Raw genomic sequence first — 16,380 nt, 5'->3', positions numbered from 1 at the left:
GGAAACAATTAAGAAATCCTTAAATAAGATAAGGGTTAAGATGATTTTTCAGCTCCTTAAATGTGAATATTTTCTGGTTTCTTTGCTCCATGTAACACAGAAGTAAATAAAACTAGAGCTGAAACGATTAATCGATTCAGCTCTAGTTTTATTTACTTCTGATTATTAATCGATTACTAAATTAATCGCCAACTATTTTGATAATCTATAATCGGTTTGAAGCTTTTTTCATTATTAAAACAAGATTTCTGATTGTTTTAGCTTCTTAAATGTGAATATTTTCTTTGGTATTATATGGTTTCTTTGCTCCACATAACAAAGAAATCATTAAAACTGAATCATTTTGGTTTGTGAACAAAACAAGGCATTCAAGAACATCGTCATTTCCAGGTTTGACAAACACTGATGAACGTTTTTCAACATTTTCTGACATTTTCTGGACCAAGCGATTCATTGATTAATCGAGAAAATAATCGACAGATTAATCTATTACGAAAATAATCGTTAGTTGCAGCTCTAAATAAAACTGAATCATTTTGGTTTGTGGAAAAAAAAGGCATTTGAGAACACACTCTTAGAAATAAAAGTGAAAGTAGAACCATATAAGGTTCTTTGGCTTGTCCTCATAGGAGAACCCTTTTTGGCTTCAGGTAGAACCTTTTTATAATGGTACCACCTGGAACCCTTTTGGAGGGTTCCACCATGAACCCTTTTAAAACCCTTTATTCAGGAAATGGGTGTTAAAGGGTTCTCTGGATCAAAATGGTTCTTACTGGAACCATTAGTGTTACCAAGAACCCTTGGAAAAACAATTTCTTTTCGAGAAAGGGTTTTTCAGAAGCAAATGGTTCCAGGTAGAACCTCAGCCCTTGTAGAAGGAACCTTTATTTCTAAGAGTGCAGGTAAGTACTAATCAACTGTGATCGACAATAATCACGAGTTGGAGTCCTAGTAATATCACGAGCAACACAATATAACAAGATTGCTATTTTTTCTTCTTGTTTACTCTGGATTTGTCACTTGAAATTTGCTTTATAAAAATGTTCATCATTCTCGTGATTTATGATTTTAAGCCTCAATAGTAATAACACACTCACACACCAATGTAGCTGCTCCTCTCATCCTGAAAAGATCTTGAAGTTTAACATTTTAACCTCCAAACTAAATATAAACATGTGTGCCAAATTCAAATTAACCTCCATTTGAACCTTTTCTAGTCATTCACAATGCGAGCCAAACAGCAAAAGTGTTCAAATTTTAATAAATCTTATCAGGGGGTTCGGATTTCTAGCTCGCAAGAGAAATTGATTACCGTGCTGTCGTTGTTACATTAGTCAATAATTGGTCATCATAAACCAACTTCCTTAAGAGATCAAATAAAAGCAGACACCGTTTTCTACATTTCAGTGATTCAACGGCCACTGTATATACACACAATGAAGTTCTAACACAAAAAGATCACTGCTAAATACCATCAGTAAGAGAAACTGTGCATTGCGTGTTTTGACATAACAAAGATGGCGCCGAAAGCAGCGAAACGAGTACGCTACAAATTAAGTATTTTCTTTGTTAATAGAGATATACAATTCATGAAAACAATTTTATTATCTTAGTTTAGGCCCATTTTATGGATTACTGACGTCATTGTTGCGTAACATTTATTTTACGATCTTTTGTCAATAGCCGGCCGGTGCGGACAAGCAATTGTTTGCTATGGTTTACTTTTCAATAAGCCGTGGTGTGTGGTAACTGTCAGCTGAATATGTCTGTGGTTGTGGTATTTGTATGAGTATCATCTTATAACTAACTGACAACCTAATAACTTCCTAAAACGGTTCGTAATAAATAATCGTGACATAAATGCGTTCTTCTTCTTCTTCTTTGGAGTTGAAAGACTGGACGCAGCTTTCGCGTTATTCTGCCCCCTGCAGTCTGAAGACGTATCTGCATTTAAGGGGTGTCCCATTTCTAAGTGACAAAATAACCCTCAACACTTGGTTTTGAGGGCCAGTTAAGATTAAGGGTTGAGCTTGAGGGTTAAGATAGGAATTGGAATTGGCCCCAAGAAGACAAAGGGACAGATGGACATTTTCTGTTATTTTAAATTGTTCTTTCCTTTTTGTCGACGAATGAATGAATCAAATAAAGTAACGAAGGGCTAACGATGTTAACGCCACCCTGACATAAAGCTGTGGGTGATAAGTGAGCTGTTTCCTGCCTCTGGAGAGTGGCACAGCTGAGCCAGTCATAACAGGCTTTTATTGTCCCTCTACAAGTGCAATATTTTACGGTAGCATAACCCTGTTCAAGCCATCTCCCTTTAAAGTTCACTGTTCCCATTTTTTTGTGCGACTCGTATGGGCCACTGTGTTGGTGGGACGTATTAGTCGCTGTCCTTTTTTCCCCTGTGGTGGTGCTGAGTGATAGCCTGCCAGCAGAAACATGGGGGGGAGAGCCGATGACCCCTTTTACAGGCCAAAGTGAGGAAGCTCCTCAAAGGTTGGACAAGTAGCAAGGCAAGACATGAGGGAGCTGGGGGGGAACAATGCAGAGAGGGTGGAGGAACTGGCGAAGGGTAAAGAGCAAGAGAGGCATTACTGTGTAATGATGAGGGAAGAAAAACAAGAGAAAGCTGCCTGAAAGGAAAATGGTGCCAAGGACTAAAACAGCCATGGCAGAAGTGGCTCTTACTACAGGAAAGCACATATTATTGTAAAGGGGACGGTCTAAACGGGACTCATCTGTATTCTGACCCTGTGCACTGAAACACACGCGGGTGGTATTCATACAAAGAGCATCAGCCGCAGCTGCTGCTGCTCCAAGAGTGATCATGAATTCAGCCGCCCTCACAGCAGGAGAGAACTGCAAACTCTGCTATTAAAGGAAACAAAGTGGGGCTGCAGTACATAAATGTCCTAAAAATGGCACGGACATACATGTTAATTAGATTGAGAAATCCTGATTTTGCGACAAAATTGCTAACACCTGATGATGGGAGGAATTATTTGTGACGATGCATCCACGTCTGACCCCTAATGGCCGCCTCGTCGTGTAGATTTGGCTCATTGTTCTGGTTATTCCACATGGAGAGTGCAAGAACTGCCTTGACGACGCTCAACTGTCAAGGGAATCGTCTCTTTGGCTTTCTTCAAAACAGCAGCGGCGTAGCTGCGCACTCAGGAGCTGCAGAGTCTGTTCTTGCAGGCCCGATTTCTGAGCACAGCAGCAGAGTTCGGTTTGTTCTCAGCAGGTTCACAGACCACAATGTTCTGCGATTTTTCAGGTCCCAAAGGAGAGACTTCATTAGATGATAGTCACTCTCTTGCCCTGCAGGAACTTCGGCTTCTGTGTGTACGGTGAAAGATTTAGAGACATTTTAAAGAACACTATGGGGCATAAACAGACTGCTCTGTGGCATCTGGAGCCGAGGTAATCGTTGCATTGCGTTCGAGTGCAAAAGTGCACAGATGCAGGTTTAGGTTTGTACATACACAATTATAGAAAATGTTCTTTTATGTAAATCCATTGTGAGTATTTCTCATTATTCGTGATTTTAATGTGTGCATCTGTGAAGGGGTTACATGTACAAACACATATATATATATATACACATATATATATATACATATATACATATACATATATGTGTGTATACGTATACATAAATACATATATATGTATACATATATACACATATATATATACACATATATATATATACACATATATACATATATACATATACACACACACATACACATATACACACACACACATATACACACACACACATACATACATATATATGCATATACACATATATATATACACACATACATAAATATACATACTTACCTTTTTTTTTGTTTTGTTTTTGTTTTGTTTTTGTACGGCGACCTTGAGTGTCTTGAAAGGCGCCTTAAATATAATGCATTATTATTATTATTACATATATATATATATATATATATATATATATATATATACATATATATATATATATATATATATATAAATGTACAGCATATACAGAGGCTATAAGAGTGTCTAATGTCTTTTTTTTCAGCACAACCTTTTTAATATAAAATATGTCACAGTTAAAAGTTCGCTCAGCTCGTTTTTATGAACAAAAAACGAAAAAAAAAACGGTCTATTTTGTGACTTCTGCACAATTGTTGCTCGTTGATATCACAACTAAAAATGTGATATAAAATGTGACCTATAAACCATGCCGTGTGGGGACTAAGGTTAATGAAGGTAATTGAGCCAGCAATTGTGTTTCCTTCAAAATATAAATGAGAAACATGTACAAAAGTATAAACATAGCTTATGAGATGGGGTGGCTATTTAACAGTGTCCTTGCAGAGTCTGCTCATGATTTAAAAAAGGCTCAAGTGTGTTTCTCAGGGTAAAAGAGTGCAAATCAAATAGTAGTATAGGTTTTCAGAGTACACGCGGGTGATTACACCTCTTTTCAGTAAATTCCAGGTGGATCCTATGCACAATAACATAACAGCATGCAAGCATTGTATTCTTTCTGAGGGACACACCTTCATCCAGATGACTCATAAATCCTGCCTTTCACTGTCATGATAAAAAAAAAAAAGGTTAAAATAAGAATCCTCTTCAAAAAGCAGACAGTCCACGTCGACGCAGAATACAGTGCCTGTTATAACATTCAGCACCGTCAGTCTTATTAATCATTATGTCCTCAGTATATTTTAATACGGTGAAAAGGGCTTTGACGGCTCAGGCTGCAAATATATATATATAAAAAAAAAACTGAAACCATTTCACAAAGGAACTAAACAATTTGTCTACAATTCCTTTTTAGCACTTCTCACATTCAGACTCTGTATTTTTTGCATGAGATTATAAAATATGTATGTCAAAGACTGCACAATGATCAGCCACAGCAGACTTTAAAGTTGATTAACACCACGCATGCCTCTGGGCCTTGGAAATGTGTGAATTAACTTATTTTTCTTTCTTTTTTTTGTGAAGTTACAACTGAGAATGTAAAAGTTAGACGCTGTAAAGGCATACACCTTGGTCACTTGTTGAACTTTGGATAGTTTTCTCAGTGGGTATGAATCACAGTTTTATTTTTATCAACGTGAAGAAAGGAACACCGAGCAAACTCCCCCCGGGGTTGAACACTACAGAAAGCAGCACAGAGGAAGAAGAGAGAGGAAGGGCTCCTCCCTGTGGCGAGGCTACAGCTGTCCATCTTCAGTGAGACGGTGGAAGACTCCTCCATAGCAACAGTTCTACATAGCAACAGTCTTCTTAGAATGAAGATAGCCTTGGATGCCATTCAGCGCATCTCGTATCTCCCACCCATAAGAGGACATTGGGAGTACTCCAGAAATTGTGAAGTCATTTGATTTGATAAACCTGGTGATCTCTTTTGCGACTGAATGTTTTTATATTCTAAAAAGTATGACATTCAGTCCACAGGCTTTTAAATGAAGAGGGTAAAAAACTGTTGCTGAATGTCAACTGAAATGTATGGATTTGAACAACAACACTCCTCTCTACCCTCTTTTTTAAGTAAAAAACATAATCATCCAAGAATTAGTCTCTAGAGGAACTTCTCCTCATCATTTGCACACTCCGCTTGATGAACCCTTCAAAGCGTCGGGCGCGAAATGAGACCAGACAAGACGGAAACTGTCCTTTCATTGAGCTCGCCGCAGCTAGCCCGAGTTCAATTTCAGTCCAACAATGCAGCACTTTGATCGGCCTCTACGGCTGATTTAGAGTGTCACTACAAAAACTGTCTATCACTCCTACACAGCTCCTCCAGGAGCAGTTACGCTGAGCATGCTGGGATTTGGACCCTCCGGGACAAATCGGAAATAGACGATGGCAGGTGGTCGTCTTCCGAATCAAAGACATACGTCGACGCCAAGACTACACTGGCGCGATTGTCGGAAATGTACGCTACGTCACAAACTCCTTTCTTCTCCATATACTTACACTGTTTTGAGAGAGAGAGCGAGAGAGAGTCTTCACGCTGATAATTATGGCAACATGTGTTGCAAGCGCAAGATGGTGTCCAAGGGTTGAGCGTGAATTTCTGGACACTTCTCATCCTCAACTGTTGCCATGTTGGCTTGAAAACTGGGAAAATGGCAGCAGAGGAAAGAGGACAAAGAGGACAAAGAGGACACATCGTCCACACCAGCGGCTACAAGTCCATTTCATGCTGGGCTGGACAACATGGCATTTTGACTGAAAGCTACACGTGCTATAGCTCAAAGACTCTTTATTTATACCATGTGTCAAAATCAAGGCCCGGGGGCCACATACAAATGTATGATATATTGTCTTTCCTGCTCCTCCTTTGACACACTTAACAGTGCCGCACATCACGTTACCTTGGCCGTAAAGGAAATAAACAAATTAAATGTGGACTTTGAAAACACAGAGCCAGAACCAGGCCTTCAATTTATATTTTTCTCCCTCTCCTTTAGCTTTTGAAGTATCTTAGACATACATTAACATGGGAGCCTCCAAACAACTCTCAAATTACCTTAAAACAATGATTGTTTAGACTGTTTAGTTTTAACATCATGGTTTAGGAAAAAACACTGTGAGGAATGTGAAGACCACAGGCACAGTTCTAGTTAAGGCCCGAAGTGGCAGACCAAGAAAATTCTCAGATAAGCAGAGGCGAAGGATGGTGAGAACCGTCACAGTCAACCCACAGACCAGCTCCAAAGACCTACAACATCATCTTGCTGCAGATGGTGTCGCTGTGCATCGTTCAACTATTCAGCACACTTTACACAAGGAGATGCTGTATGGAAGAGTAATGCAGAAAAAGCCTTTTCTCTGCACCCACCACAAACAGAGTCACACTAAAGCACATTTGGACAAACCAGCTTCATTTTGGAATAAGGTGCATAATGTGCAAACATTAACACAGCAAATATGTTTACGATGCACTATAAGTATGTTTCCACATATACTGTAACTAGGTACACAATGCACAATAATTACAGAAGCATTGCCTTCTGCATCTTCGGTTGACCATGGTGTGTGCATAGGTTAAGCATTTGTCCTTTGATGTGCTCCCTAAGGGAGACTCAAGGTCAAATGGATAAAACAAGGGCATAAGGTGATGTATAGGAGGAGGAGCAGGTAGCTTTTATATAGTGGGGTATTGTTCAGGTAGAGTTAGAGGTTTTTTGGGAATTTGGCTGAAGCTCTCCCGAGCAAACTGCAGAGCTTGGAATTGACTCTTGACTTGTAACGGGGCAGAGGAAATCAGATAAGGGAAATTGCATTACTATTATACTGCCGATTTCAATGTAAAAATCATTCATCAATATTTATATTGATGTGTATGACTTTGAAACAGTCGTCCAGTGTTGATATTTAGCCGTTCTGATGTCACTCAGATGAAAAATGTGTCTTCAAACATATCTTCACATCTTTAATTTCAAATCAGATTTCTGATTTGTTTCTCTGTTTAATCTACAAGCTTGTTTTACTCTGAATTTTAGATTATTTGACCTCGCCTTGCCCTCGACTAGGACACAATTTTTAATTTTGTCCCCCTCTTTAATTGAGATCAAATAAAGTTGACTCTAGCTATATGGAGATACTGAATTATTATTAATATCATGTGAAATGGGGATACAAAAATCTGAATGCTTAATTATTTTTGCAGTAAGTGCACAATGGCCATGTTCAATTGAGTATCTGTGACTTGTTTTGACAAAAAAAAAAACTTTGCCTAGGAACAAATGGCTTCAGGTCTGAGCCACACGAAGACGGGGGGAAGTATTCAAATTTAATAGCCGACACTGTCAAAAGACTAGAAAAGGCTCAATTAAATCCATGTGCAAAGGGTGACACAAATGTGATGAAAAAAAAAAAAAAGACAAGACAAGGACACTCACATCCGCACAATCCATAAACCTTGAAATTCTAGAGACGTCCATGAATAAAAGAGTCTCTGGCCAACAGGACAAATCAGGTCAGAGGCTGTTTTGAAAGAATTCATTAAGTTTAAAAGATTGTGACATAAAAGGGTATTTAACTCTCAACAATGTTATATGAATATGTTTAACTTTGGCTGCAGGCACCTTCTGAATCATTTTTTTAAAATGTCTCAACACTGGTTTTACTTGCTTGATACTTTGACCGGTAAAGTTTGTCATATATGTGTGAATCTTTTTTTACGGCCACACACAAAAAAAATTCAAAATAAATAAATCAAAGGACGATTCTTCTGCCTCCAACTGTCACATATTATTTTTGCTGCTCTTGATTTCCTGTGTTTGTTATGTGAACAGGACCTGAGCCTGTTCCGTTACACTTTGATCATTGATGCAAAGAACCACTTGCCAAAAAAAAAAATCTGTCAGATGTGTTTCACAGTAATGGTTGTGCGACACTTTTAGATCCTGCTGTAAATCACAATGTCAAGAACGCAGGTGTTGGACACACAGCATCAGCGACACCTGCGCAGACTGATGTCGTTCTGCAACACAAATTTCTTCCTTTTGGAGATAATGGTCCTTGTTTTGTTTTGTTGTTTTCTGCAAGTATCTCGAGGTTGGCACAAAAACTAATTAACTGTCAAATGTTTTGATTTGGGATTATTATGTCCCATATATGTATGTATATATGCATATATACATGTATATACATACATGTATATATGCATACATGTTTACACATACATGTATGTATGTATCTACATCTATAAATATATGCATACACATACATATATATATACATATATAAATACATATACAAACATACATATATATGTACATACATACACATATACATGCATACATATATATGTACATACATACACATATACATGCATACATATATGTTTATTGTGTTTTCTTTTCAGTTGTCTTTTCATTTTATGTTAATAATGTGGTGTCTATTTTCTTCCTTCCTTCCTTCCTATATACAGTATATATATACATAATATAATATGTATATATATATATATATATATATATATAAATACACACACATATATATATATACACAAAATATGTGTATATATGTATATTATACATATATATATATAGATTCTATTATCACATTTCTCTTTTTTCTCGAGTTAATGGTTTGTGTTAATCTTTTGAAAAGCAATAAAAAGAGAGTGACAAGAAATGGCCATATTTTCACATTTAGAGAAATGTCAGTGTTACGAATAAGAGCCATAATAGCCATAAGACTGTTACTGCTGGACATCCTGTGACTGGTCCATTGTTTTTAAAAAATCCTTCATTCATTTATTCACTGTAGCCAAGTTCAGTTCACTTTCATTGTTTCAGGAGGATCATTTGTGTGCGTCAAAGTGAACCTAAGGCAGACGGAACAAAAAGACCAAACAAAACAGCAGGCATCCAATGCAAAAGAATAAAATAAAATAATGCATTTTAAAGCAGGCAGAGAGAGAGAGAGCTCCTCATGAATCACAACAGGGTAATAGAACAGCCTGGGAGCTGTGATTCAACTCAACTCAAAAATATTAAAACATCACTATTCTAAAGAAAAGTTCATTTCAGTGAAGCACCATAGTATTACAGTGTATTTGGTGACTGGATTCTGACCTCAGTCATTCACTGTAAGCAAACACCAAACTCAGCAAAAGAGAAGATTGGGGATTGACTATGATAAAGACCTCCACAGGGGGAGTAAGAGCATCCATACAGGTGCACGCTGGTCTGGAGGTGTGGATTGTGAAATGTCGGATGAGCTGCGGAAGTGTTGTTTGCAACAATATGTTTTGGCAGTTGACTTATGGGCTTTGTGCACCTCTGCACCTCAGTCCACGAGGGGAGAGAATGTGAAACGGATTACTTGGCTCTGCACAGGACAAAAGCCATGTCCAGTGGGGGGGGAAGAATGGGCAGTGTGCAAAAACAGCTCATGTTTACATTTGTAAAGCCATTATACAGACACAAAACTGAAATCCAACTGGCAACTCCTCAAAAACAAAAATACAGCCTCAGGAGGAAGTGAAAAGTGTGCATAATGTGGGACTGAAGGATATAGTTTATGTTATGTGCTCTGTGTTCCTGTTGTATTTGTATTGGTAAATACTATGAGGCATATGACTCACAGTCAAAGTGTGTCATACTGGATCTTATATGTTATATTTCCTTCCTTCATACGTTTCAATGAGTATGTTGTGTGATGGCTGAATTCTATTTTGTTGCATCAGTTTCAAGTTCTGCTATGAGCCTTTTCAGCTATTTTGATAGGTAGGAAAATCACATGCAAGTAATGACGGCTGCATTCAGTTTAGCCTCCTGTTCCAGTGTGCATGCTGTTCACCGTCACACTGTCCTGACTTACACAAACTGAACACAGCCACACTTAATGGCCCATTAACTGCATTGGAATAAATCTTTTTTTACATTACATTACACATTTTATTTATATTTAAAATAATGTAAATTCCATATACATGGAATGGAATGTAAATTCCATATACATATGCCTGTTTACACACTATAGAGCAGAGGTCAATATATGAGTTATATCTGTATGTTTCTTCAATAATAGATTCATTCTGCATCATAAACGTTTATATTGTGAACTATTCATCGCTCCATATCAAAACAATTATGTGAAATATCATCATAAATGTTGATTTTTCCACTTGACCGGCCCCCTACTGACCAAACTATAGACACCCCGAGGTCATTTGAGTGAGACCTCTGCTATCAGCATAGTCTGATTATAACTCATGTCTATATTATTATGTCTACTGCTGTGAAAACGCCATTATAATCTCATTAAGACATACATGTATATAAGTCTAAGATTGGAAAACTCCATGTCTCACTCCAATAACTGCATATTCTAAATATGACTTTATTCATCCATCCATTATCTACCGCTTAATCCTACACTGGAGGGTCGCGAGGGGTGCTGTGCCAATCTTAGTTGTCACAGGGCGGTAGGCGGGTAACACCATGGACAGTTCCACAGTGACTTTATTCATATTAATGTAATTAGAACAGAAAATTATATGCAAGAGCTTTATTCAGACTACTGATATCTAATAGAATACTGCTGTTCACTTGGACTAAGTCATTAGTTCAAGTGAGAATAAAAGTCAAACAAAGTCATAATATTGCGATAATAAACTCGGAATATTACAAAAGTTGTAATATTTACGAGAAGAAAGTTGTAATATTGTGAGAATAAAGTCGTAATATTATGAGAATAAAGTCAAAATATTATGAGAAAAAAGTCACAACATTATGAGAATAAAGTCGTAACATGATGAGAATAAAGTTGTAACATGATGAGAATAAAGTCACAACATGATGAGAATAAAGTCGTAACATTATGAGAATAAAGTCACAACATTATGAGAAAAAAGTCGTAACATGAGAATAAAGTCGTAACATGAGAATAAAGTCACAACATTATGAGAATAAAGTCGTAACACTATGAGAATAAAGTCATAGCATTATCAGAATAAAGTCGTAACATTATGAAAAGTTGCAATATGACTTTATTCTCTTAATATTTTGACTTTATTCTTGAAAGATTAGATTATTTTTCCTTTGTTGTTTGGCCCTAATATTCCGTTGCACCCCTATAAACAAACCATTGCATGTTTTTATCTTAAAACAGTTCACAGTAAAGTTCAGACGCTTAAAATTCCTCGTCACAAAAATAGATATTTATATAAAGTATAAAAAGTAGAAATGAGACAGACAAGTAAGCAAACATGCCCTTACAGCTAAAGATTAAATATTGAATTGATCAAACACCATGATACCTTAGCAAATGCTATGTAACATAACTGTCACGAGTCTTTCTTTCGTGTTCACAATGGATCCGTTTTGGGGTAAAGAGGATGTGATTGCCTCTGACAGAACCACACAAGAAGAACGCCTTACCCGATGTTCCAAAAACAGTGTGGTCTGTGTGTGTTTCCACGTGCATGTACGCATGTATGTGTGTGTGATGTAATGTGATGAGACGTGAACCCCTGCTGCTGCTGGGTAACCCCACTGTGTGAGCTCTGACAGCTCCCACTGCCGTCTCTAGGATGGGATAAAAGAGTGTTGATGTGTGTCTGACGCAGATAGTGAAAAGGAAAAGAAAGTGGGCGAAAAAAAATAAAAGAAGAGAAGCCAAAGCTTTTCCACGCGAGCTTATCTGCATCAGCATGAAAACCTTACTTCCTTTTAAAACCCCATAACAACAACTGGACTGATGGTATCTGCTGGAGCAGACCATTAAAAAAAGTGGAAGAAAATCTTGAAGATTTGAACTCATCTAAAGATTAGTGTGTAATTAAGCCCTCAGCGCCATCTTCAGACGGGGAATGACACCTTGGGAACAGCACAACTTGAAGACGTGAGGGGAAAACAACTTTCTTTTTTTACGAACACTTTCAAGAGAGAGAGACACAGAAGTGTATTTACATGTATTTGATGGAAGTTTGAAACAAAACAGAAAAATATAGATATGTATAATATGATAGACAAATAACACAGCAATAACAACCTTGGTTTTCACCCGTGTCTTAACCAAACAGGAACTGCTGTGAAAGTTCAACGACCACAGCTTTTTTTAATTTGACCATTTAACCTGCTATCCTCGCCCTACTCTGCCTATAAAACCTGTTACACAGAAAACTGTGTGTGGAGCGTACATGAACGACACTTATCTGCACTATAACGGCATCCATTATTACATTGTAGTGATCTTAAGTGTGCTTAAAGTCTGAAGGATTTCCTTAAGAGTCCCCGTGTATTACCGCTGTCTGGAGACACATGAGAGCAGGTTTTGTGAAGGAATATTTCGCATGCTGTTTTTAATCTTTTGTGGTAAGTGATGCATGCTATTTAACATGCATTTTAACGAGATTTACAGTAGGTTATTGTTGTGTATAGAAGACTATATGGTCAATAGATGATTAGTGCAAATGTCCTCATTTATGTTGTGATCTTACCTGCATGAATTTCACTCATTTTCCCCCATGGTCTCTTTAGTCTCCTTGAAGTATTTTAGCTGGTCTGTCACACCTCACTTTCAACCTGTATAACAGAAAACTATAGTTCATGTACACTAAATGTGACAGTTGCATTTATGTCTGAGAGTACAATGTGCTTTTTCTCACCGATTTGTTCTGAATGTAAAGAAACGGGTTCCTCGAAAACATTGTCGCTCTGCGTCACCAGGTGTCCGAGCTGTGTGTCGGTTCCAGTCATGGCCTAAAAACAGAATACACAAGGTTAACCTCTAGTGCATTGCTTCTCAAAGTGCGGCCCGGGGGCCAATGGCGGCCCGCAGAACCATTTCTGGCGGCCCGCAATGAATTACAGTTGATAGTTTTAATCCAAGAGGTACTAAGCTTGTTAAATGTTTATTGGACATTACTGGATATAGACCAACAAGTGTTAACTAAAATACTGGGTATTTAACTGGTTTCTATATGGTGAATTTTAGTGTATTATTGGGTTATAAGCTGATAATAATAAGCAGGTAGCTACAGCCCCCAATTACTAGCTATTTTGCCAGTAAATATATGGTAACAGAAATGTGTTACTTGGTATTAACCTGTAATTAGAAGGTAAGAACAATGGCCAAAATACTGGGTAATTACCCAGTAAATTATAAAGCGTTATTATATTAATGCTTAAAGAAAGGCTTATATTACTTAACGCTAAACTGTACAGCTGCAATATGGTCATTAAAATTATTACAGATGGGATTTCTTTCCGTTTTTTTCCTTTGGCGGCCCTCAGTCCAATGTTGGGTTCCTAAATTGGCCCTCAGGTATCAGAAATTTGAGAACCCCTGCTCTAGTGTGATATTGGTACTAAATTGGAGTGGATGGTGTATAGAACTAGGATGTTAACCTACATCTTCAGCTCTCTGGGATAGGTTTGAAGTAGTGAGAGAGGTGATGTTTGCATCAGCACTTCCCTGATCACAGATCCCCGATGGTGACAGGATGCATCTGATTTGCTGTAACAGACAATCAGGAAATATACATTACATCCATGTTTTAGAACAGTGATGAACGCTGAGAGTCTTTCTCTTGGCTCGCACACATTGAGATTCAAGGCACCGAATGTTGAAATAGCACCTACAAAACGTCACATTCTCCTCAATCACCCGTTTTTATAGAAGCTCTATGGCATCCCATTCACAGTGAATTACAGAACTCGCACTCCGAGCGAGAGGGGCTTATTATTTTTGATGAACTGCCACAAATGGTTTCATTTGCAGCCGTTAGAGCAAGCTTAGTAAAAAATAAAAAATACTTTATGTGGGGAATAATGTTGGACCAAAGAGTTTATGGTAATGAAAAACTCTCAGTGTGCTTTAACTTGAATTTGACAAAGGTTTATTCCCACTTTTTGCAATAAATCACCAAAGAGCTTGGAATTAAAAATGACATATTTACAGAATGTGGTGCCCAAGTCAGAGAGAGGTTTGCCTTTCCAAGTGTTTTTGTACGTGAATCAGGAGAGTTGACAAATTCTGTGTCACATCTGCTCGAGTAAAAAAGGCAAGAGAAACTAATGTCTAAATAAATACCAGAATATGCACCCGAGGGCAACGTTTGTGTCTCAGAACACATCAAATTTAAAAAAAAGATAAAATCAGATGGATGTGTCCAAGATCTAAGATCTTTGATGGAATATTTATTAAAGTTTAACTTCAGGTAGGTGGGGAGGGGGGGGGGTATTGTAAGTGGAACGATGCTGTTAAATTCCCCTCCCCATTATATTCTGCACTTTCAATTTCATTTACATCAGCATGATTTAAATATGACACTTATAAGTTCGAAGTGAATCGTTAAATCACTGTCCTGCTGCTAATGACTTCATAAAAAGAAGATACTACATCAACAACTTCACTTCTGCTTAAACCAAGTCAAGTTTGGCGAGGGGAAAATTGAAGGCTTTCACTGATTTGCATAGTGATGTATGGTTTTACTGGATGAACTGGCTGTGCTACTAGTATTGGGAGTCGATTCCAGTTTCTTAGAGGAGTCTATAATGAGGTAAAACTGCTATAAAATGATTAATTGTATTGTTTGATGCACGATTTCTATCAGTTACAATAAACACAATAACATTATACACAAGAACCAGCTCCCTGATCCCTAAAGTACTGTTGTATTTGACTGCATTAACTGTAAACCTCTCTACATACAACCTGGCTAGTTCTTTGTTTACTGGATTAACTGTGCTGATAAATGAGGACACATACACAGAATAGAATTTCAGCAACTTTTACTAGATGAGAACATTCAAACCCGATGAAAAATAAACAGAATAAGCTCTTTTTTTAACCTCGTCAGGAAAGGTCAGGAAAATCAGCCTCTTATCCACTTTGTTAAAGTTCACAACAAAGCGAGATCATATCTAAAAAATGTTCAAGGAGAAATATGTTCATCCCGATACCACGGAAAAGAAATAAAATATAAACAATAAAATGCCCACTTTAAAAATAGAATGCAATGCTTCAAATACACACACACACAAAAACTGTACTTAAAAGGGCAATGTGAAGCTCAGTAAAAACCTGCACATAACTCAAGTGCCTGTCTGCCAACTGTAGCTCTGCATGCTGGGATAAGTGGAGTTACATGTGTGCAGCATACAAAGGCATTCAAAGGGTTGTGCAACAAGTCAACCGAGAGAAAAAAGCCTTTTCAACCAAGTATTAAAATGTGCAGCAGTAGACATATCAGTGTCCAGCATCAGCAGCAGCATCATGCTGGCAGTGTGGTGCTCAGTAACAGCAGCTCCACCAGTCTCTGTGATTGTGATCCGTCTCCAAACAAAACACCCAAACAAACTTAGTCCTTGTACTCTGTGTACTTCTTGGCCGAACCGTGCACCTTGTTGGCGGGGTATTTCATTCGGTTTAGGGCCATTTTGCGCAGCACCGCTTGGGGAAGGTCGATGTCACACTTCTCGGCGAGCTCCACCAAGTAGATCAGCACGTCGCTGAGTTCGTGTGCCAGATGCTCCCGCTCCGACTCGGTCCAGTCCGGCAGTCCCTCGGCGACCTCCCCCCGCCACTGGAAGAGCTCCGACACCTCGCCCACCTCACCCACCATGGCCAGGAGAAGGTTGCGGGGCTGGTGGAACTGTTGCCAGTTCCGCTCGTCCGTGAACTCGGCCTGCATTCGCCGAATATCCTCTAACGTGGGCTCGGGAGTGAAGGTGAAACTCTCCGGCCGGACGGTCGCTCCATTCTGCAGCTTGACGCCGGTTGATGCCTCCGTGGCTTCTCCGTTCACCACCGCTGACGACACGTCGTCTTTAACTCCACAGTCTCCGTTTCTGTGTGTCGCCATCATGGTGAGTGAAGTTTTTTCCGCTTTGTCGCGAAATAAAAACA

The 16,380-nt window shown here is 38.4% G+C and overlaps 1 protein-coding gene across 1 annotated transcript; it reads right to left on the bottom strand.

Annotated features, from left to right (window-relative positions):
* Positions 1-15,676: 15,676 nt before the first annotated feature.
* dctpp1 (dCTP pyrophosphatase 1) lies at positions 15,677-16,336 on the bottom strand (the record flags this gene model as incomplete). Its single annotated transcript, XM_083909347.1, has 1 exon — positions 15,677-16,336. One exon carries the CDS (start codon positions 16,334-16,336, stop codon positions 15,833-15,835), a length of 504 nt encoding a protein of 167 aa, XP_083765473.1. The 3' UTR covers positions 15,677-15,832.
* Positions 16,337-16,380: the final 44 nt, after the last annotated feature.

This window comes from Microchirus variegatus (genome assembly GCF_963457635.1).
Source record: "Microchirus variegatus genome assembly, chromosome: 23".
Lineage (NCBI taxonomy): Eukaryota > Metazoa > Chordata > Actinopteri > Pleuronectiformes > Soleidae > Microchirus > Microchirus variegatus.
The sequence above is the reverse complement of the archived record's forward strand: the minus strand, read 5'-3'. Positions and strand labels throughout refer to the sequence as shown.